Source organism: Anopheles nili, chromosome 3, assembly GCF_943737925.1.
Source record: "Anopheles nili chromosome 3, idAnoNiliSN_F5_01, whole genome shotgun sequence".
Classification (NCBI taxonomy): Eukaryota; Metazoa; Arthropoda; class Insecta; order Diptera; family Culicidae; genus Anopheles; species Anopheles nili.
Window position 1 is genome coordinate 39,312,581 of NC_071292.1, and position 24,393 is coordinate 39,336,973.

A 24,393-nucleotide genomic window follows, 5' to 3' on the forward strand; every position below is an offset into this window, starting at 1 on the left:
TTTGCATCTGTCCCGCGCTTTTAATTCAATTAGCGATGACAATGTTGCGAAAAAGGCTTCAACAAACGCGGCTCTCTTATGAAGCTGGTGGCTTGGGAGATCTCCCAAAAAACCTCCCCAAACTTTTTTTGTACACAAAATAGAAAAACTAAAACACAAAAACCCCATGCGGCTGGGGGTTTGAATTGTTTGGCATCCCAAAACCCGTAAAGATCTAGATTACGGAGTTTCTCTCACTTCCCGGCCAGTTCCCGCTAAGACGGAACCGATAATCGAGCCAACGATTTGTACCGGGCGATAGTTTCACCAACGAAATCGTCGATCAAAATACGCTTCTCCAGTTGACTGGCCTCATTAGCTGGCCGGTTGGTTGAGATGTGGCTGTTTTGATGAGCAGAGTACAGGATCATTTCCACGAACTGGGCGTTATACAGAGGGGCCAGACGATCTCCTGGTGCTCGAAATATTTATGCGATCGCGCGATTAGCATGCACTCTACGGGTGCTTCAACGGCACTGGAAAAAAGGCTTGAAAATTGAAATCAATTTAACGCCAGTTAACTTAAACACTTACAGTGCAGTTGGAGTTTATTGCAGCGTAGTTTTTAGTTTGATCAACTTGCAGGAAAAGCGTTCGATGCGTGCATATGTTTTTCAATGGACAGCGGCCGTGTACTAAGGCAATAAATCGTTCAATATTTGCATACATCTTTAGCGATGGTTAGGATTTGTTCATTACAAACACGGTATATGCAAATCGTGCAAATCAATGCATATCGTTATTTTTTTTAAATTATTTTAAGTGAGAGGCACATTTATAGGAATTATCACGTCATGCTTGATGGATACATAGATTTCATCGCAAAAAATTTAAAAAATAATCACGAATTATTGACAAATTCAGCAGCTCCACTTTCAGCAGCATATGTGAATCCTACAAGTGACACGTCTTTTTTCTCTTACATTTCCCATTCAATTATGCAGGATACAGTTAACCTAGTGACATCGAAACACTCAACACCGGTGCTACAAAAAACACAACTTCAAACCGTCATCATGGACTGGACCACGGGCGATCTGGTGTGGTTTGATCCTGGCCTCGGTCATCCACTACCGGGCGAGATTCAGGAGGTGCATCGTGCCGCCCAGATGATCATCGTGCAGGCACTTATCAACGGCAAGGTAGGTAGCCTTTTCCACCGCGCGTCATTAACCATGCAATTTCTCGGCAAAGCTCACACGCATCAACGGTACCCAAGTGCAGCTTTCGTGGATGTAGATGCAGATTCGGCTGCAAGTGAGCAATGGCGGCACGCACGCACACGTTGCACACGAGATATGGTTGCCTTTTTTTCTCGGGTTTTCTTTTCACTCCATCCCCAGCGGTCATGAATGGTGGTGGAATAAGCGCTAAACATTGCGCTTTGGCCTAGTCGCTGGTAGTAGGAGCGGGAATATTGCAACTGCACTGCTTGCTTAGGCATGTGCGGCTGGTCAAACTAGTTTCAAACGCAGCTTTGTGCAGCTTTTTCCTCCCAGATCGATTGGCGGGTGCAACCCGGTGGGTTTCCTTTCGGCAGTACGAAGAAGTGGCCCGGTTGCTTTTTTTATTTTATTTTTACACTCACAGCACTCGCCGCCACCCGCCATCGAAAGAAAGGGATGCCGCCACAAATCGCGATCGGTTGCAATTGCAATCGGTTTGTGCACCGCAGTTGCATTGGTGGTGCTATCACGAACGAAAGCAAAAGTGAGCTTGTGGCGCGTGTGCGATGGTTGGTGGGTCTGTTTAGAAGCGAAAAAGGCCCCTCGACTGTAGGGCGCCAAGGGCAAAGGTTCCTGAAAGGCTGCTTCCAGTGTCCCGAATGCGGACGGTCACCTTCCACCTGGAACCGTGGCAGAAAGGAGGCACTCCCTCACCGAGCCAGTCGTTGTCTCTGCTGCCACAGCGTATTCGTCGTCGTCAAAGGCGAATGGAAACGGTCAGTGAACTTTCCCCCGGTGACGGAATGGAAAGTGCCACCAAGCCGTCGGTTCCCAGGATCAGGAAACCGCCACGCAACACACTACTGCCGACAGATGTACCGCCTGAAGTAGGAAAACTGACTCACCTTGGCTAGCTTCGGAAAATTGAGCTTTTAACCAAACCCCACTGATGTTTTTTTTTTCTGATGTCTTTTTTTCGGATCACTCCAGCCGCAAACCTTCACGCTCGGTCCGAATGAAGGAAACATCCGCGCCCGGCAGGACCTTGGCAAGACGGGTGTTGAAGACATGACGCAGCTGGAAGACCTGCACGAAGCATCACTGTTGTGGAATCTGAAGCTGCGTTATGACAACGGGCTGATCTACACGAACGCGGGCAGCATCCTGATCGCGATCAACCCTTACAAAATGTTCCCCGAATCGTACGGCATCGAGATGGCCAAGCTTTACTCGGGTCGGCCTCTGGGCACGTTGCCACCACATCTCTTTGCGATTGGATCTGCCGCTCATGCCGCTCTACCATCGCCACAGGTCGTCGTCATATCCGGTGAGTCTGGATCGGGCAAAACGGAGTCCACCAAGCTGGTGATGCAGTACCTAGCTGCGGTTGTTCCCGGTGGAGGATCGGCCTCTACAGTCATCACTGAGCAGATTCTCGAGGCCGCACCGCTGCTGGAGGCGTTCGGAAATGCGCGAACAGTGCGCAATGATAACAGCTCCCGGTTCGGCAAGTACCTGGAGGTGTACTTCAAGTCGGGCGCGATCATTGGCGCGAAGATCACGCAGTATCTGCTCGAGAAGTCGCGCATTGTCACGCAAGCGGCAGGGGAACGTAACTATCACGTGTTCTACGAGCTGCTCGGTGGGCTGTCTGAGCCGGAACGCATGAAATACGGCCTGCTGGAGGCGGACAAGTACTTCTACCTTAACCAGGGCGGTTCCGACTGTGCTCCTGGTCGGATGGATTGGGCCTCGTTGCAGAGCGCCATGCAGGTGCTTGGAGTGACGGAAAGTGAACGCGAGGGCATCGTGAAGGTGTTGGCTTCGGTGCTACACCTCGGCAACGTGTACTTCCACCGACGGCAACTACGCCATGGACAGGAAGGTGTTGAAATTGGGTCAGACGCCGAAATCAAGTGGGCTGCTCACTTGCTGCAGTTGCCATCTGAGGGCATCCTTAAATCGCTGACCTCACGCATTACGGAGACACGCTCCGAACGGCTCTACACACCACTCGGTATCGACCAGGCGTTAGATGCCCGAGATGCACTGGCTAAGGCACTCTACTCAGGCTTGTTCAACTGGTACGTATACGGTTGCGCACTAATGTCGCATAGACTAACCTATATCTCTCCTCCATCACAGGCTGGTGCTGCGTATCAACTCAATCGTGCACCGGGGTGGCACGCACGATGCCCAGCGACTGTCCATTCTTGACATCTTCGGGTTCGAGGACCTGGCCGAGAACTCGTTCGAGCAGCTGTGCATCAACTACGCGAACGAGAGCCTGCAGTTGTACTTCAACAAGCACGTGTTTAAGCTGGAACAGGCCGAGTACGCACGCGAACGACTCGAGTGGACTAACCTGGAGTGGGAAGACAATCTGCCGGTGATCCACCTGCTCGCGAAGAAGCCAGTCGGCATTTTCCACCTGCTGGACGACGAGTCGAACTTCCCACGGGCGAATGATTCGAGCTTCCTCGAGAAGTGTCACTACAATCACGCCCTTAACGAGCTGTACTCGCGTCCAAGGGTGGGTGCACAGGAGTTCGGCATCACACACTACGCCGGTCAGGTGTGGTACTGCGTGGACGGGTTCCTGGAGAAGAACCGTGATGCACTGCGTATGGACGTTATCGAGTTGTTAAGCTCGAGCGCAGAACCGTTGGTGGGTGAGATGACCAAGCAACTGAGGGCTCAACGTGACGTTGGCAAGACCCTGCCGAAGGGCTCAAATGGGCGTTTTGTGACGATGAAACCTCGCACACCAACAGTGGCCGCCCGGTTCTCCGACTCGCTGCAGCAACTGCTGCAATCGATGGCCAAATGTAACCCGTGGTTCGTGCGGTGCGTCAAGCCAAACAACGACAAACAGGCGCTACGCATGGACATGCCGTGTGTGCTGCAGCAACTGCGTTACCTCGGTATGCTCGACACGATCAAGATCCGTCAGTCGGGTTACCCGGTGCGATTGCGGTTCCAGCATTTTGTTGAGCGTTACCGTCACCTCATGAAGACACCCATGCCGAAGGGCACGCCCTATCGCGAGCTGTGCCGGTTTGTGTTGGACGCCCTACCGGGCACTACCACCGAGGGTCCCGATTTTCAACTGGGTGCGACCAGGGTATTTTTGCGCGAGGCATTACACCGAGCACTCGAGGCAAGTCGGGCCGATCGGCTGCGACTGGCCGCGGTCACTATCCAGCGGAACGTGCGTGGAATGCTTGCACGCAAGAAGGTGCAGCGAGAGATCCGTGGGGCGGTCACGATACAGCGCTACTGGCGTGGATATCGCGATCGGCACCGTTTCCAAACGGTCAAACACGGGGTCATCCGGTATCAGGCTCTGTATAAGGGCCACGTACAACGCAAACGGTACGCGAAGCTCAAGAACGAGCTGAAACGGCGCCGTGAGGCTGAACGGCTCAAGAAAGAACGCACGGCCCAACGGCTCGCCAAGGAGCAGGTCGAACGTGGTTCGGCCGTCCCACTCGACATTCCGGCTGAGCTGGCGTTCATATTTTCCAAGTCCGAGAGCTGGGCTGGTCAGCAGAGTGACCGTAATCTGGTGAAGGTGGTTGGTACGGTTCCCGGACCACCCTCGGCGGCTGATCTACCTCCTGATCTGGACCAGTTCGCTTTCGGAAAGTTCAGCTCGGTATACTGTAACGGAGTGAAGCTGGCACCACGTCGGGACATCATCTCGGCACCATTCCTGTCCCGAGCGGCTGCTCGCGATCAGGACTTCAAGGATGCGATCGCAATCTTCAAGCTTATCATCCGTTGGACGACGGATGCGACGATGGATGCACACCGCGAGAAGCTGTTGGCGGACTACGTCGTGCATAAGGGTCTGTCTTCGCGAGGCCTGCGAGACGAGATTTTGGTGCAGATCTGTAACCAGGTGTATCGCGCGGACGAACCCGCGAGTGAGAAGCTGTGGACGTTGCTGTCCCACTGTTTGTCCGCGTTCCAACCCGGCTCGGCCTTCAGCAAGTACTTGATCAAGTTCATCGTGGACAACGCGCCCACCCACACGAAGGAGCAGTTGCTGAAGAAGTTGCTGCGTAACGCCAACGCCGGTCAGACGAATCCGTGCCGATTGTTCCCACCGTCCTGGCTCGAATGGCGAGCTTCTTCCCGGTTGTCGGATACCGCGCTAGGCCTCAGCCTTCCCGACAGCAGCGTGCAGACGGTAGCCGTAGATTCGTGGACCACCTGCGAGGAAGCGGCCGCTTTGGCCATCTCCGCCTTTGGCATACCGAACCTGGGCTGGACTGTAGTGATTGATGAGTCGGATCAGATGACCGACTCGTGCGGATTAGACTTCGTGCTGGACCTTGTCGCAGAGAAGGAACTTCCACCGGCATTCCCGGCCGTGCGTAGTGACATCCTGCGATGTGGCCGTAAGCTCCCACCGAACGCCGGTCCGGCCACTGGAGGCGTGGGCGACTCCACAATCGAACCGAGTAGTCCAAAACGCCCACAGGTGCCACCACCGGAGCCACCGTCAGCGAAGCGGAACTCCCACGACCAACCGCTGCTGATCCCGGTGGCCACAGCTACAGGTTCCGGCAAAAAGACGCACGATCCGGTTGACTACGGCGGACCGAGACACTCGATGGAGCACCCGACGGGCGTCAACCGGAAGACATCCCACGACGTATCGCTGTCACGGCACAAATTGCGTGAGGAACGCGCCTTCTATGAGGACAAGAGTCGATCGCGGTCTCTCGACGATCTGCTGGCGGGTGAACCGGATGAAACGCTGCCGGATGTGGACGAGCCGGAGAGTTCGTTGACGCTGACACTGGCCGAGAACCGGATCGGAAACAAGTACCGCTCGGTGGACACGATCGCACCGCTCAAGGAGCAACACCCGCGGTTCGTGAAGTCGCAGTATGCCGGCAAACGGTCTTCAGGATCACACTCGCTGAAGTACGCAGAGAAGTCCGAAATGAGCGTACGTTCGTCGGCTATGTCCGATACCAGCGAGGCTCCCTCACTGGCCAGTCACGTACGACGCGTGCGTGTGCCATCGCAGGCCTCCGACGTGGACCAGTTCTTGGACGATCTGTTCAGTCCGGTGTTGGATGGATCGCTTGACGAGCTGTCGGATGCGCGCTCGCTGGCGGCTAGCATTCGCGGGAGTGGCCAATTCGTGCGTGAGGTCCTCGCGTCCGTCCGCACGGACCGTTCGCTGACGGACCTCGAACGGAGTGAGACAATCGTTCGTGCAACCAAGGGAGGCACGGCACATCAGGCCAAGAACGCTACTGCAAACGGTTTTTCGTCGTCCACGACGACCTCTACTCCCTCGGCCGGTACCGGTCCGGGCTCACTGTTGATGATGGGCGGTGTCGGTCCGGATGTGGTCATGCCGGTGTTCAGCATTCCTCCCGGTGTAGACAGTACCGCTTACCAACAGCAGATGCAGCGGGCCTTCCTGCAGTCTGCCATGGCACAGAACATCCAGATCCAGCAGCAACTTATGGCCCAGAACCAAGCCCTTCAGACGCTGCTCACCCAGCAGGATGGCCCAGGCTCATCCTCCGGGTCTCCGGGTGCCCCAGGAGCGATCTCTCCGAAGCACGGTGGTGCCACCGGATCACCAGCGGCCGCACAACATTCACCGATTCGCAAGATGAGCTCCAAAGTGGTCACATCTCGGCCAGACTCGTCTGATCGCGCTGGCCAACCGGCATCTCCATCGGCCGCGGCGTCATCGTCCTTCTCGGAGATGCTGCGTGGACGCAAGGACTCGTCCTCATCGAACTTGATACCGCCGCCACCACCGCCACCACTTCCACCGCCGCTGGAACTGAAGGATCCGTTCGAAGTGCGCCCGTTCCTCGACCCATACGGTCGTGCGAAAACCGTACGCATCGGCAAGTGGCGTTGGCCACCGCCCCAAGGAGCCCCAACGCATGTGGACGCCGAAGAAAACTTCATTCAGTTCAAGATGGCTCGCCAAAACCACCGAAAGACCACACCCCAGTCCCAGCACAGCAGCAACCTGGAGTCGCCGGTCGGATCACCAAGCGGCGTCGAATGGGAAGAATTCGAAATCGATCAGAAGCCGCATGAACACGGTGGTGCGCGGGATGGTTCGGATGGCGCGAAGAGATCCGATGGGCAACCGGCGTCGAGGACGGCCAAACGTAGCTTTGACATTGGCGCCGATCGACCGACTCCGAACAGCGTTGGAAAGCTGAAGTTAAGCAACGAGATGCGCCAACGGCTGGAGCAAGTGACGGCGGGTCACTCCGTGCGGTCTTCTAGCGCCAAATCGGATCGACCGGAACGCACACCGGCCAAACTCGAGGACACACGCCGGATGATGCTGGAGCAGCAGCTTGGTGGCATGAACGCTCCCAGTGGTGCCAAATCTCCGGGTGCTCTTGGAGCGGATGTTCCTTCGGTCAAGAGCCAGGTGCAGCGTATGGAGGCTGGTAAAAAAGGCGCTCCAGCCACGGCATGGCCTACGGTAAGTGACCTCGATCCGGCCTGATCCGGGATGCAATGGATGCATTCTAACGAGAGGTTGGTTTTTTGCTCTGAATTTTAGGTCTTGCCTCCGGCACCGCCAGGCCCAGCACCACCACCACCGATCCGTCCGCCTAACACAACGCCACCGGCTCCACCACCACCGATTCACGGCAACATGGCGGCGGGTTCGAGCGGCCACCAGGGCCAGTCGGAAATTCCTTCATTCGTGCAGCGACAGGAGCGTGACACTTTCGGTGCCAAGGACAGCTTTCTAGATTCGTGGGGCCGCGCCGAAGCTGCCAAACTTGACCTCGTCTACGAGACAAGTAAGTGTGTGTGTGATCGCAAACGTGTGAGCGCGAGTTTTCATGTGTGGTTTTCTACTCCGTCGAAGGTTTCAAAAAGGAGATGATCATCGAACGGGAACGTTCACGGTCCAGGTCGCGATCCCGCGATCGCGAGAACTTCTCCGAGTCGGTTTGGGACCGGTCGGAAGTCGAAGGACCGTCGTCAACGTCAAGCGATCCTCGGGAGCGCGATCGCGACAAGGAACGCGAGGCGCGTGAGCGCAACTACGAGCTGACACAGCTCCAGCGAGAAAAAGAGAGCAACAAAGTGTTCCACCCGGCCGGTTACTCCAAGGACAAGCAACACCAGCAGCAGCACCTGCAGCAGCATCAGCAGCAGTACCAGCAGCAGTATCAGCAGCAGCAAAAGCAATACACCGCCAACAATCACAGCCCGGGTTCGATCGCCACCTTTAAGACGCACATGGTTCAGAAGAGCGTTCAGGAGCGCGAGCGAAAGACGTCGGCTGCCACAACCAACGGTTCGGTGTACAGCGAGAAGCTAGATGACGGAGGTATGTCCGATCCGCCCGCTCCGGTGATGCCGGTGCAGGTAAATCCCTCCCTGAAGGCCCCTGCCGCGGCCTGTTTGACGTACAACCGCGTTTCCTGGACGTTGCGCGTGCGCAAGGAGGTGTTCCGGCCCAGTGAAACCGTCACCGCACCAGCTGCACTCGATCTACTGTTCAACCAGATCACGGCTGACGTGTTCGGTGTGACGCCGTGCATGCGAATATCACCTCAGGAGAAGCGATTGGCGGTGAACCTACTCAGCAGTCATGGTATCACCGCAAATGGTCATGCGACTTCAAAGCAACACGTGCGTGCGATCGTTAAGCGCCACGTGTTGGATATGGCGCGTGGCTGGCCACTTTATTTCGCCCGATTGTTCGTCGTGAATGGGTCACCGTCGATCCAGGAGGGCACGCTGCTGGCCGTCTCGCATATGGGCGTCTATCTGGCGGGCAAGGAGCCTGAGTTTCTGACGATCCAGCGCGCCATCCCGTACGACGACGTGCAAAGTGTTACCACGTTACCGCGGCCACTCACGCTGCAGTTGACGCTGAAAACTGGAGCTCGCATTGTGCTGCACGCCTCCAAGGCGAATGCCATCCAGTTGATGGTGCAGTCGTATCTCGCCGAGTACCGACAGGTAGGTGATCATTTAATATTCATATTTCTATCCAAGCTGTGGATCCATGCTGCGGATCCAAACTGCTTTTGTAGCATGTCAAACATTGCTTAACACATGATAATGCGTTCTGGTGAGGGCGCGTTGCGTCAGACATCAACGCACCCCCGAAACAGGCACGTTCCTTGTGGTTGTTTTGTTTTTTTGTATTTTATTTTGGTTACTGTAGACCTGTGCAGTCTTTTTTGTGATTATGCTGTGCTGCTTATGAAGTAAATGTTGTGATAGAAGCCGTTACATGTAGACGTTTTTTTTTGTGGCAGTGTATAGAACGTTTCGTAACGCATTGCTCTTCATGTTGCATTTCACTTAATGCAAAGACATGTTTGGTTATATTCCCTCATTTTTAATTTAGGCTCAGCGCTAAAAATTCTATCATTATATTTTTTCTAGTATTGCTACGATCCGTGTTTTCGAAAATATTTATATTACTCAACATATTATATATATATATATATATATATATATATATATATATATATATATATATATATATATATATATATATATATATATATATATATATATATATATATATATATATATATATATATATATATATATTATTAAGGACCCTAGTACACTTTTAACGAGGGATCTCGTAAGTAAATAATGTGAATTAATCTTTTTAATCAGTGCGTCAATGCAACAGTGCATTGCAGTGTTGTTTTAAAATTGATGTGTGTTAAATTTTAAGCATAAAAAATGTTTGAAAAACCAGCTAGATATAATTTAAATCTTTATTTATTACACCATCGTAAATCAACTAATTTTTAATTTGCATCACCAATTGCAAAGGCAGATTGAAAGGTAAATTTTCCATATAAAAACACAATTTTAGATGAACATGTTACACTGCTACAAATTATTAAACTTACTGAAAATTGTTGCTTCTTATATGGCTAGATTGGCATAGTTCGAAGAACTGAACAAAGAATAGCAAATGAAGCTTGAGAAAGTTATTTTAAAATATATCTGCTGCATATCTCGCCGTTGAAAGTAAAATCAGTCAGCAGGCTCTAATAACGCACCTATCCAAACACACGATCTTAATTAGCAAAACATTAGCATTCGCTGTGTGGTACAATTTCACCGAACCACTGCTGTCCGTCTGCTTTCGAGTGCAACCGCATGTGACATGCAGGTCCGATCGAATAATTATTCAACAAGGGCTCCACATGCCACATTCGACGGCCCCGGCGGGCGTATTATGCAGCCGTACGCCCTACGTTTTAACGGTTCCAGCCCTGTGCTCGGAATTATATCACATTGCGTGATCATCTCGACGGTTGCCCACACACTCCATTTGGTCATTTGTAGCATCCCTACCGAAACCAATGGATCCGGACGATTAATATGCATTCTCGAGCGTTCCAAGCGCCGAGCTACGTCTCACCTTGATCGATCAAGTTCATTAACGAACGCATTTAAAATTATTCCAATTCACGGACAGCTCAAGCTGGAAGCAAAAAGCTTTCATCGTATCGTCGTTTGTGCAGCCAGAGCTGCTGACGATGATGGCAAAGAAATTATCGATGATATCTCTCGCCCGATGCATGCGATTCGGTAGTAAAAGTGAGAAAGTTGGCAATTACCTGCATCCGGATGCGTTGTCACCATCTCGAAGCAAAGCGTCGAGAGGCGTGTTTGGATGCTTTCCGGAGTTTGGTTTTATGCTGTAACCGTGTTGTTGTTTAATTTAAAGCCCGTTCAGCTAGAAGCGTTGTTGGAGAAAAAGTCTCATTTGGTTCAAGGTGCGAGAAGCATCGCATTAGAGCACTTATTTGTCGCGACCATTGCAGCTAGGAAAAAATATCGCGGTATCAAAGTAGCGTTTATTTTGTGTTTATTCCTCGATTGATGGAATTTTCACCGGCAAGCAAGATCGAATCGTCAGACGATCGAAGAGAAATTGAGCAGTTTCACAGCATTTCTCTCCGCGAATGCATCCCAGAAGTGAAGTGTTTCATTTCTTTTCTCTCGCTTCCGGCGCAATAAGCATCGCCGTGAAAAGGGTGCATGCTGACATGAAGGCACTCGACAGTTTGTGCCGTACTCAACCTCATCGCTCATATATCATGCAGTAAAGCAATTTCCGATGCGGCAGCCGCGGTTCGGGGAGAACGTGAAATATAAAAATACCACACCATGATCCGCGGTGATGGAAAAGCCCTCCAGCGAGGGGAACAAGACAAGAAGATTGTGTCGGTGGGCGGAAGACCCGTCGGATCGGGGAGCGCAGAAATGGGAAGAAATGACGAAACAAAACGAAACAAGCCGTTAGAAAAGCGGAAAAGTGACCGCAACAGACCCTGCGGTAGAGCGCTAGCGGCCATGTGAGGAAGAGTCTGACCACAACTCGTATGTGAGCGGGTGTGTGTGTTTGTGGGTTTGTACGCTACTTTCCCAAACCCCAGATGAGCTTGGCCATCACGGGCATCACGGACCAGGGAGTGATAGTCAAAACCAAAGCGCCCGGAGATCGGATAACAAGCTGCATGGTGGGTCGGCTGCGTGACGGATAATGCCTGCGAGATAAGCTCAGGTCTGGGTGTGATGCCCAACCAACCCAACCAACAGGTCGGCCGCGAGATTCGAGTACGGGTTTTGTTTTTAATCTGCTCCGTTTTAGTTTTTTTTTCACCCTACTCACATCTGTTGGACCTACTTGGTTGCGCATTTTGCAACTTTTGCGCATTTGCTCTCGTGTACGTTTTGCTCCACTCGATAACTTTCCATTCGTGGCCGAGTCCGCGTACGTGGAAAGCCACGCGAGAGCTCTTCCACTCGAGCCATGTGATCGCGCGAGAGCGTCCAAACGCCATACGCAACCGGCCAGCACGCAGACGAGAGATCGCGATCGTGAGCGAGGCGTGGGTTTCCTTTTTCCACCGATGGTGGTGCAGGTTTTTGGTTTCTTTTTTTTCACGCTCTGGGCCCATCAACACGCTCCGGTACGTGTTGTGGGTCTGCTAGAGGAGCCGTTCGGCGTGAGCGGTTAGTTCGCATTCGAGCCGCGATCGCGCAGCATTCCACGGGTCCGGAGTTCGACGTTGCTAAGGCACCACGATAAACACGAACTGTGTCCGGTGGAAATGGTGGAAACGTGCCTTCGGTGGCGGGCTACGATCTGCCCAGCCAACAGATGTGACGATCTGGGTCAGGTGGACCTCCTTTCTGGACGGTGTTGGTGATCGGGACGAGAGAAAATTCGCGTACGAATCGATCTAACACGTGGTTTGGTGCGAGTTTTGATGCGTAAAGTGCACCGAATCCTCGTGATTGTGAGTGCATCCTGATCGGTTGGTCGAGTAAACCTATCGAATTCCGTGAAAGTCCCAGCAGGACAGAAAGAGGAAAAAAAACAGCCGAACGATAGGCGCCAATAAGCCGTTACGGCGAAGTATATTTCGTGGACGCGCGTGTTCCGCGTGTGGTGTGTTGATGGTGAAGCATATTTTTCTAACGGCATCCCATGAAAGGCTGAAGTGAGCAGTTGCTTTCGATATGTCTGCAGAAGACGCACGTTAGCAGAGCGCGTTTGCGAAGTGTAAAGTGCCCACCGCCTCAACCGTTTCCCGACAGGTGCGCAGTTGTTGGTGGAAAACAGTTAGCTTTTGAATTGCCGCAAATTGGCCGCACTGGCCCGGTTGCCGGTCGAGAGTGGTGGTGATTCGAAAACTCGTTCCGTTCGTCCGGTTGATCGATCGGAAGAAAGCAACCGACGATCGCTCCGGGGTTAATGTGTGTTTGGTGGTCCTGTCCGTGTGCGCAAAGGTGTGTTAGCTAGCAACATTACACTTTTCGCTGGTGTTGTGGTCTCACCATGAGCCTTTTAGATGATCGCAGGAGTCTCGACTCACTGCAGAGTTCGTACAAATGCTACGACGGCATTCCTACACCGAGTCCCATTGGGGGTGACCGTACAACAGGTGCATCTGGTACAGGTCCAACTCGGCGAGTTCAGGCCACACAGTCGACGACCAACCTGAACCGATCACCTTCGATCGACAGCCTTGTGGAGTCGTCGGAACCGGCCGCTTCTGATGGAGACGATCCCACCGAAGATGCCGACGATATGGAGCGGTTGTCCGATTCGGATTCGATCGCTGAGATCGGTCGCATCACTGGACAGATCCGGGTTGATGTGCATCGGCGCAGCGATCTGGATGATGTTAAGAACGTGCAGCCCCTAGATGGGCCCGTGATTAAGGCATTTCTCGAAAAATCGCACGAAAGATGCGAGTACACCAACTGCGGCTATCGGCGGCGTAATGACTCAGGTCATGAAGCCGATCCTGGCCAGGAACCGGACATCATGGCGGAGGACGAGGTTGTGCCGGCTGGTGGACACGGTAGTCGGAAGACAGCGGGACATCTCTTTAATGCCACCTCACCGCTGTCGTCGTGTTCCTCGTCCCCAAATGCCAACCCGGTTGGGGTCTCGGCGATGGAAGCGACTCCTCACAGTGCCAACAGTAGCGCCTGCAGTAGTACCAGCAGCAGCACGAGCAGCAGTAGTACCAGCAGTAACAGCAACAATGGTGGCACACTGACCGGTTCGGGATCCGTTTCGGCCTCGATGAAAAACCGCCGGAACAGCATCGCAAGTTCCGGATCCGTTGGGCGTATGGAAACGATCATCGAGGAACCGATTGAGCCGAAAGTGTCGGTGAAGGAGATCCTGGCCCGTTTCGAGACACTTCGGGAGGCAGCCGAGGTAACACGGCTACGGGAAAACTACGGGCAGCATCTGCGTGTGTGCGTGCGTGTGTGTGTGTGTGTGTGTGTGTGTGTGTGTGTGTTAGAGGAAATTGCTCCCAATCGACTCGACTCTCGTGCGTGGCAAACGTGCACGATCATAAATCGGTTGATTTCTTTTGCCCGTTTTGCTTCTCTGACGGTTGTTGCGTATTGGAATTGCAGGTGGTTCGATCATTAATTTTCCATTTCCAACCTTTTCCTCGAACCCTCGTCTTGAGCCAGTCTGTGCAAAGTGGCCGCATCTCCGCTTCGCTTTCTCAGCTGAGGGATTTCTCCTGAGACCGATGTCCACGACGCGGGAGCCTCCAATCCGACCACAAATCGTCGATCCGCCGATGTGCGCCTTCTGATGAGGTCGTATTTTTTTTTTGTTGCGCCCTTCCGTCATCCCGATCGGCAGGGTTTTGTTGCAACATTGCCATTATACAAGCGATAGGTTTCCCAATGGCGGTGTAGCTCACAGCTTTTGTGTGCCATTTCCTCTGCCCAAAGAAAATTTGCTCGCGAGCGGCATGCAAAGCGCGGCTCCAAGAGTAAACCGCAGCTTGGGGCAATTTAAAAGAAAAACAGCAGAAAAACGCGTAATCGATTTTGCGGTTAATGCACCTTCGCGTGTGTTTTATGTTTGTTTTTCGATACATCCACTCTTCTCGCGGGCGTTTCTGTTATTTTGGGTGAACTGTTCTCTGCGTAGTGTCGGGTCTTAAAATGCCAATCTTAGCCACTAGCCGGAGAAGAAAGCACTCTACGTTCGATCAGCGATTGGTTACGCTGGCTGCAAGCCCACGAAGCCAGTGGTTTTATCGCCCTAAGGTACCGTTTTGACCGACCCGCCCGGGCCGCTTTTCTCCGGCCTCAGGCAACGCACGGAGGAGATGTAAATTTCAACCAAATCATCTTCCGTTAATCAGGAGAAACTCAATTGAATTCCGGAGCGCTCGGCGCAGCATAAATAGTGCCAGCCAGAGAGGCGAAAAATAACTTAATCGACCCCGATGCAGCAGCACCTTATCATTGAGCTGAATGAAGCCGCGCAGGAGTGAGAAGGAGCGTATAAATCGGTTCGCTTTTATAATCCCTACGTGCGTTTGTTCCGTGCAACGGGACGAGCATCGGAACGCCGAAAACCCGTTTTTATTTTGACTACATGCGAGAGACCGTCCGAATGATAGACATCAATCGCATCTCATAGCGGAGTTGCCATCGGAAGCTGCGGCTCAAAATCAATTGCTTGGGCAAAGGCTGCGTTAAGTGCGTTATTGTGAGAAGTTTAATTAAACGTACGAGCCTGCTAAAGGCGAACCATTTGCTTAGCAGCAGATGCGAGCTGATATGAAAAAAAGCGAACCGTGATGTAACGCGTTCCATTACGCTTGAGAAGCCGCAGGTTGATGCAAAGAAGACCCCAAAATGTCATCCCTTCAAACTCGGTCACCGACATAAGGGTGAACTCCCGCATGAAAGCATCGATCCGGACGTGCCTTACTGGCTGCAGTTATCTTCAGTTCGGCCGGCGAAAAGCATTTGGAAAGTTTGGCGCTCGAGGAGAAAAAAAAATATTTATTTATGCGCTCATACTAATGGCACATTCGAAATGGTCTGTTTACCGCCTGTTCACCACCGAAGCGCCGGCCAGGCGCGTTTGGGTAAAAGACTCTTTCTTCTACTATCATAAATAACAGAGACGAAAAATCCATCCACATTTTCCACCGCGCTGTCATTGAAGGTGTGTGTGTGTGTTTTTTGTAGTAATCAGAGGAAAAGTGATTGTAAAGCCAAACGATGGCAAACCGCGATAAAAACGCCACAAGAAAAAGGAACCGAGAGAGACCGAGAAAATGCACGCCAAATACCGTCATTTTTTTTCTGATGTCACGTTGCTTGCGCGCCTTTTCACTCAAGATGATGATCGCGCACGCGCGTTATAAAACTTTTCACCGGCCAATATGGCCGCTGTGCTGTTGGTTTTATTATTTTTTACCTACTCTTACCTTTTCATCGATTAACCCCGCGGCGGGGGCCGTTTCGGGTTTTCTTCCTGCCCATCTCCATCTCCTCCGTGCCGGGCCAATTCGGCCATTTCACAAATTGTTTACTTTCCCCGCGATGCGACACACGCGTGAAAATTAATGGCAAGCCAAATTTGAGCTGCCAAGACGCACTCAAACCGATCGGATTCGCTTTTAATTGGTTTATTCGGGAAATTATCACGTTCGCACGTTAATTACAATGTTTCTCCGGTGGCAATAGGAGTCTGCCATCTTCCAGCGAGTCTTCATCGGAAGTAACCGAAGTAACGCTTGCAGGTACCAAATAAAAGCGGTGTCAAGTGCGTGTAACCATGGTAACACCTTTAGCAGCGACTATTGCGTTTATCGCATTTCCACGTTTTCCGCCGATTGTACGAACCGTTAGCTGCACGGCTGCATTTGCATAACTTCGCTTTATGTAATCTAGCAAATGGAGCGGAAATGCAGCTCACCGACAAATGGATGAAAGTTAAACAGTGGCTTGTACGGTGTAAAATGAGCTGGAAAGCTAACAAAATAGTACTTCAACAAAAAAAGCCTGTGTAGCACCAATGTTTGATATACCCACCTTGTACCTCGATATACGGTCTCGTGCCTTTGCTCCCATTTACGTATTTGTTAGTCGCGTTGTAAGACCTTTATAGTGATCTGAATAGGATTTTTTTTTGTTGTAAAATTAGTAGGCTTACCGTGGGGCCTTGAATTACGGCCACTTTTTGGGGAAAAAATATTAGAGTCATAAAATGAGGTAGCTATTAGCATGCAGGCCTTTAAATGCCAATCATTGGCATGTTGGGGCAAAATTACGATACAAATACAGCAATAACAAGCGACTGAAAAAGTGGTGTGCATACAGCATACTTGCGAGCGTTTTCGTCCGCCGATTTCGCACTTTGCCGGGCAATAAAGAAAGCATAACGAAAATCGTCGATTGCCGGGATGCGATGCGGCTTTCGAAATTTAATAACATGTTCGAGCGAACCTATAACCTCACCAAACTGATCAGTTTCTTCCCTCCGACTCGTTGCAGACCCAATCGAAGGGCTCGACCATCTCGTCCGGCGTACGAGCAGCCGCGGCCACTCTCAACGTGCCGCTCGAGCGACTGGAAACGTCCAACGTCAATAGTCCGGGCTCACCGAACCAAATCTCACCGACGGAAAAAGGCCACCACCATTTGCACCATTTGGCGCACCCGGGCCATCATGGCGGTCACCACCACCAACAACTGCTGCTGGACGATTTCGAGGATATGCACATCGAGCACGGGTTGCCGGAATCATCCTCACCACCGATGGGTGCCTACGGAAACGAGCGTAACCACGGCGGTCTCAAACACGCCGGAAATGGTCAACAGCAGCAACAACAACAGCGCCATTCCCCCTACGGTGAGCGAGGCTCAGGTGAGGGTCCAGGCCGTGGAGGCAATGGAGGCGGCGCCGGTAGTGGGGCCATGATTGTTAACCACAAAAGCTCACCCATGGGTAACGGAGGCGGCAACTACAGCGACATGCACATCGTGGCGCACCATGAGAACGACTCATCCCCAACGCAAACGTCACTGACCAAGCACTCGCTGTTGCAATTCGCGATGCAGCACTTCCGTACGGAGTAAGTACCACCCACCAACCGGTTACCCGAAGGGCGGTTCGATCCGTTGAACAGCGGCGATCGCTCTTCAGTAGCGCCCAGCTAGCGTGGCTAACGTGGCTCGATTGATCGCTTTCTTCCCCGCACAGTGACGAGTTCAAATCCAACCGATCCGACAAACGCGCCATGCGCAACCAGCACGCCGACCTGGTCAAATGGCAGGGTTATCCGTTACGAGCGCCTTTACTGCGTCTTCCGGTTGATCTGACTCCCCTAGCGCTGGAGTGCTTCGATTGCGTCCTGCGATACTGCGGCGATCTAGCCGTTGATCCGGAACTCTCCGAGGTCAAGTGCGTCTACACGGTGTTGATGGTAAGTCTCCGAAAAGCGCGTCCTCCAGCGAGGACTTTTGCTCAATTTGCCTTTCGAGCATACATAAATCCAACTTTTCCTATTCCTCTAGCACTGCCACAAGCATCTCACCCTGCGCGATGAGGTGTACTGTCAGCTGATGAAGCAGACGACGGCCAACCGATCGGCGTGTCCTGATTCGGCGCAGCGAGCCTGGCGATTACTCAGCATCCTGGCGGCGTACTTCGGATGCTCAGACGCCTTGCGGCCGTACCTGATCGAACACCTAACCTCGGCCGCCTCCGATCGGCGCCGTCCGTGTCACGGCACAGCCGCCGTTTGTCTCACGAACCTGCGTAAAACGGCACGTTGTGGTGGCCGCAAGAACGTCCCTAGCGTCGAAGAAGTTACCGCCGTATCTGCGGGCAGATCAGCTCGCCGGCAGATCTACCGTCTACCAGGGGGCGCCGAGCGGATCGTCAACACCCGGTGCTCCACCGTTGTCGGTGATGTCATTGCGGAGTTGTGTTCGCTGCTAGGCATAGAATCGCCAGCAGAACAGCAGGAGTTCTCGCTGTACTGCATCGTGCAGGGTGACGCCTTTACCATGCCACTGGCCGCAGACGAGTACATCCTCGACGTGACGACTGAGCTGCTCAAATCGGGACAACCATTCTACCTGATCTTCTGCCGATCGGTGTGGCACTTTGCACTCAAGCGAGACCCGGCCCCGACGCCACTTTACATCGAGGTCCTGTTCAATCAAGTCGCGCCGGACTACCTGGAAGGGTTGCTGCTCGAACTCCCCAACGGTGGAGCTCCCAGTCCGGACTACGTGCGTGATATGGCTCGCATTGCGGCGATCCTGCACCGTGCGGCCGACCTCAACCACCTGCCGGCGATGAAGGAAATTAAGTTTTTGTTGCCCAAGCCGGCTCTATCACTGCGCGAACTTCGCCCAGCTCAATGGGTCGCACTGGTGCAGTCGGCCTGGCCATCGGTGGCCGGTCTGAGCCCGATCCAGGTGAAGGCACAGTTCCTGAACGTACTCTCGTCCTGGCCGCTGTTTGGTAGCAGCTTTTTCGCCGTAAAGCGCGTGTGGGCGGACGAAAATCCCATGGAGGAGCCAAGCCCGATGTGGCGCGAGCTGATACTCGCCCTCAATCGACGGGGGGTGCTGTTCCTCGATCCCAACACCCACGAGACGATGCAGCATTGGCCATTTAATGAAGTGATTTCAACTCGAAAGGTAAGTATCACGCTTTTTCTCGCAAAACCGCCACTTGATGTTAATTCGCTACACTCTTTTGCCGTGGCACAGGTACGTTCAGAGGATGGGGCACTCTTTCTCGACATGAAAGTGGGCAATCTGCTCCAACAGCGTGTCATCCGTGTGCAGACCGAGCAGGCGCACGAAATCTCGCGACTCGTTCGCCAGTACATCACAATGGCCCAGGCGCAGCAACGGGATCGCCGGGAGTAGGAGAACGCATCCCTGGCATCTGCGCGCGCCTCCAGCCGGACGACTTTGGTGCAAAGAGATAGATAGTTTTTACGATTATTGCATACATGCTTTAGGTAGGTCGAGTGTGGTTTAGTTGGCTGATAAGATGATGATTATAAATACACATAAATCGTATGCTTATTATACATACCGGGTGGATATGCAGTCAGATAAACGTTGTCTTAAATCGAACGACAGGAACAGTTCATTTTGTACCGATCGATCCCAAATGCAAACAAATACACACCACATGTATCATGCTGTATTGATTACATTTTTCTATATTGCTGAAAATATATGCATTTTAAATAAAGTAGCGATTATTTGCCCGACTTCATTCGGGTCGATGTTGTTTTAGGGAATTACTTTTACGTTCATTTAGAGCGAGCATTAATTTTGAGAACAACAGACCTTCAAAATGAAAATTGAATATTTGTGGTTGCACTATGAAAACTCATCATCGACACGGTTAACTACTTGTTATTCTTCCCCATTTGATTCATCTTTCCCTTCCGGATCTTCTTGTTTTTGTATCAAATATGCTTTGTCTCACGTCGATTTCCATCCATTATTCCTCTACACGCCCTTTTGGCATCTCTAGTTCACTCCGATATATTTTTTAACAGTTTTATGAACCCCGACAGGCTACAGTAAGGATTGTACCGTCAAACCATTTTGGCTCTAATGCTTGAATCAGGCTAGTCTCCCGTCGAAGTTAGTGGGCACTTGGTCTCTTGTGACTCACTGTCGAACACCTTTCAGGCGGGGCTTTATACGAGCATTCTCACAACATGTTCCAGAAATCGTATACTACCGGCTACAGCCGTCATTAGGAGGTCTGGCTTACCGAACTAAAGTCCGTTGAGGAACACCGGACGTATCAATGTACAAAATATCTCACATTTCATGCATTCTCAAAGACTTCTGATTCGAAGCAGTTTGTGGAGTGCGTAGTACACAGGATATCCCTTACTAAATCTTCTGTTCTCTACTGCAAAACCACGCGATTTACTGTTTATGTTTCTTTTTTCTTGTTTCACCCTAGTGATGCGCAATTTGGTGTTGGATCGTTTCATAGCTCCAAATGTCACTCTTCAAATTTATAATTAATTTTTTTTTACTCGTCCAACATAAGCGTTATATATTTCTCGCCAATTCTTGTTTTGATATATTTCTTGTTCTTCTTTTGATATATTTTACTTATGTATTGTTACTATGTTACTATGATTAACTATCTCGTTTCTTTTTCTTCCACCCTGAGGCATTTACTTTCCAGCCCTTTCATATTTTTCAAACTCTACATAGCCAATGCAAAATTAATGAAATTTTATGAGTACCGGAAGATGCATGGGAGCTTTCATTTACTAACTTTCTGTAAATATATGCAGAATATCTACCAAAACGAGCATCATTCGAGTGTTTGGGCGATATATATTCAGCGAGCGATAGTTGTTTGAAAGCTGCACTTTGTCTACATTTGCTTTTTACTTGCATAGCAGAATTGAATCCAGATTTGGTTCGTAATTGATAATGGGAAGAAAGAAAGTATAGATTTTCGATATTCTTGATTGAAGCTGCTAATTAAGCTCACAAAAGTTTAAGGAAACTTGTTTTGTCCCAAGTTGGCAATAGACGAACCTACCCGCATATGCTTTCTTAAGTCACACATTTGGACAAAGAAGAACGGCTATGAACGAATGGATTCTGGATATAGCGATGCATATGTTGATATAGAATGATGTAGATGCTTTCGCCAATAGCCCCGAAATCATGTATTCGCTGGAAATATCTCAAGATTCTTCTGTATCAGGGCGAGGTCTTTAAGCGCCTGATAAAAAAGTACTTCGGTTATGTTTTTATAAATTTTATTTATATGAGAGCAATTTGACCAAATGATTCTAAAAAAAACCTCCTACTTAATATGTATATCTTACTCATAATTGCGAAAGCAAATATAGATATTAAAAGGATTCGAAGGAGGTTTTAACAAATGCTGCCAAATATTACACCCAACACCTTCATGCAAACAGAGAAAATTGAGCTTCATATTATTGCTAACTCTTTATTTGAAACAAAAACTGTTCAGATGATTCTCATGTATCTGTATAAAAAGGTAATGTGCAATATAGTTTTAAATGATTCAATACTAACATTAAATGGCTGATATATTGGTTGACACGTTAAACCCCTAATTTGTTATCCATTACCACCACCCATCCATGGGTAATCGTGTCCAACACTCTCAACGTAATGTACAAAATAACAACACAAGTTTGGTCAACAAAATTTTAAAATGCTTCGTTTTATTTGCGGTTTATTTTGAGTCAACTTAATCAACTCATACCCCTTATAAACGTATTTAGATGCATACCAGAACAAATGCTTACAGGTATTTTTGTAAAAGATTTAAAAAACCGGTCAATATGGCTATCTAGAGCATTGAACACTTAAAATTCGTCATTATCATACTTTTCATTCAACTATGGCGTGACTACGCTTTTTATCATCATCATAAAACATAGGTTTGTTTAAGATTTTTTCATCAAACTCTTCACTTTCGACATGAATGTTTTCCCTTTGCGTTCTATTTGTTTAGAATTGGCTACAACTTCATCGAATGTAACAGTATGCCAATACTTGTTTTGCGATTTTTCTGCTATCTTGGAATTGAACAGTGTGTAATCAAAACTACCTAAACTGGTTCGCGTATTTCCTACGTCTTTGGAGGAAGGCCATTGTTCGAGAAAGTCTGCAAACATCACAGTTTCCAAAAAGCAGTTGAGAAACAGCTTCACTTCGGGATTTTCGAACAGTTCCAAGAATGAAGACTTCTACAATATTGAACGAAAAAGATTAGTCCAGCAATCAACGTATTCAAAATTGCCATGTACTTACCTGATAAGTGGAGGGATCCAAATTTGAAAACAGTTCGACAAAAAAGCGTACAAACGCGCCTCCGATCAACACACTTGCAAGCTCTTGGGAATCTTCGAATATTTTCACGAGCTCTAGCGACACGCTTAGCGGTTTCTTCAGCTCGCTCGGTAGAATTGAGTACTGTTCCTTTGTTACTGGACGCACGAGGCGCCTATCTAGATTCACGTAACACGCATTCCCGTCAACCCATAGTTCTTCCGGTACAGGCTGCAAGGTGCCGGCAAGCATAGGAACGGGTGCTTCCAGCATTTGTTGCAAGTGGTCCGGAATGATCGTTACTAAAATATGCTGCCATTGGAATGGGTAGAGTATTAACAGTAGACCCTGCACGCAGGACGTTAATAGCGATATGTGTTCGCTAAATAATATCACCATTTTTTCGAGGAGTAGGCATTCAAATACGTGCATAAGCCCATCAGAACCGAGACATTTAAAAAGATCGTATAGTTCCGTTTTTTCTAAGCGTAAGTCTTTGGGACGGTTTATTGTCATGATGATAGGCAGTAGTTCTGCCTCTTGAGGGATGGGTCGAATCTCAAAACTGACTGGCAGCGTCAAAACAAGTTTTTCGCCGGCTAGCGGGAGCTTCTGCTCGTAAAATTGCTCCATTAACAGTTCCGGCACACGGCCATTTCCATGTTGGCTCTCAATGCACTCCAGAAGCTTATAAAATACTTTCGGCTCATTGTACTTCGTTACGAGGCAATAGGTTAATGGAATACAAAATTCTGATGATTCCGGCAGTACTCGTCGACAAAATCCGTACAACCGCTGGGGATAATCGGTTAGTATGATACAGTACTGTTGATTAACGTTCCTCACCAGAGCCCCGTTGTCTGGATAAACAAATACTTCAATCAACTTATGCAGTTGCTTCTTCGTAGGATATTTGCTCTTAATATACGCTTTGTTTTGCATCATATCGTAACCGACAACAATGCAATATTCGAACAACGTTTGCAAACCCACAGAGCGTGGTTTAGCTTCGACAATGCTCAATCTGTTGTAGCGTTCGATCAATCCTTTGGTATCCGTTGCTTCATACTCCACAGCGCCAGAGGTGTCTGCTTTATCCGGAATATCATACACCCGGATTGTGCCATACTGTTGGGTGTAGTGGTTTAACTCAGCGCAACGCGACAACCTTCGAAGTCGCTTTCGATGCTCTTCACTCACGGGCCGTTTCAAAGATATTTGCTCCCGCGACGGTGATTCATGTGCCCTTTTTTCTGGTTCTTGGAATGCGGCTTCTATAAGCATGTTTACCTCCTCGTAGTGCTGGGACTCCGTAACCCGATCAACATCCACGGCAAACCCGGCTCCATCGGAAGTCTCACGTTTCCACGTTCTGGGAGGTTTCTCCGGTGGGGGACCAACCGGGAGTGGTTTGTTTAGTGCTTCCCGAATGCTGTCCGTGTGAATGAGCTGCTGGTTTGAGGTGGTTGTTGCAGTAACACCATTAATCGAGCCCGTTTTCGACGTGCTTCGGCGGAATGCTTGAGAACGTTTGATACCGCGCCGAGCATCTAAATCGCGCACTTCAACAGTCGTATGATCAAACTTTTGACTGTCGCGGTCAAAATTGGGCCCTTTCAACTGCGAAATCTGGACGGATGGGTGTTGGTGTTGCTGAGGATGCACCTGTTGCTGTTGCGATGTTATGAGCGTTTCAAACTTTTCTGTTATTTTCTGCACCCTGCTATTGTTGCTGTCCTGCGAATTTTGTGCCTTGACAAATTTTTTCGACATTTTGAGCAACGCATAGTTATCTCATTTCTTTTGCACTCTTTGCCTACTCTGCATAAATAATCTGTATACACTTAAAAAAAAGTCCCGCTTTGATGACAGAAAGCAGAAAATCAGGAAATGAAAACATAACAGAAGCGGGAACGAAACACAAAGTAGTTGTTTTGTCATGCCAGCTCTTTTCTGCTATCACGCAATCACAACACGGAATGCGAACTATCGGACATCTACTATGACA

At 50.1% G+C, this 24,393-nt stretch overlaps 2 protein-coding genes across 2 annotated transcripts; one reads left to right on the top strand and one right to left on the bottom strand.

Annotated features, from left to right (window-relative positions):
• The first annotated feature begins 1,055 nt into the window (after nt 1-1,055).
• LOC128722798 (unconventional myosin-XV) lies at nt 1,056-19,707 on the top strand. Its single transcript, XM_053816479.1, has 9 exons — nt 1,056-1,181; nt 2,196-3,289; nt 3,351-7,692; nt 7,774-8,020; nt 8,089-9,194; nt 17,058-17,638; nt 17,767-17,989; nt 18,081-19,217; nt 19,290-19,707. Exons 1-9 carry the CDS (start codon nt 1,056-1,058, stop codon nt 19,449-19,451), a joined length of 9,018 nt encoding a protein of 3,005 aa, XP_053672454.1. The 3' UTR covers nt 19,452-19,707.
• Nucleotides 19,708-21,842: 2,135 nt separating this feature from the next.
• Nucleotides 21,843-24,158, bottom strand: LOC128726542 (DENN domain-containing protein 2B-like). The gene is made up of 2 exons (XM_053820357.1): nt 22,368-24,158; nt 21,843-22,303 (listed from the first exon to the last, which is right to left on the bottom strand). Exons 1-2 carry the CDS (start codon nt 24,156-24,158, stop codon nt 22,001-22,003), a joined length of 2,094 nt encoding a protein of 697 aa, XP_053676332.1. The 3' UTR covers nt 21,843-22,000.
• Nucleotides 24,159-24,393: the final 235 nt, after the last annotated feature.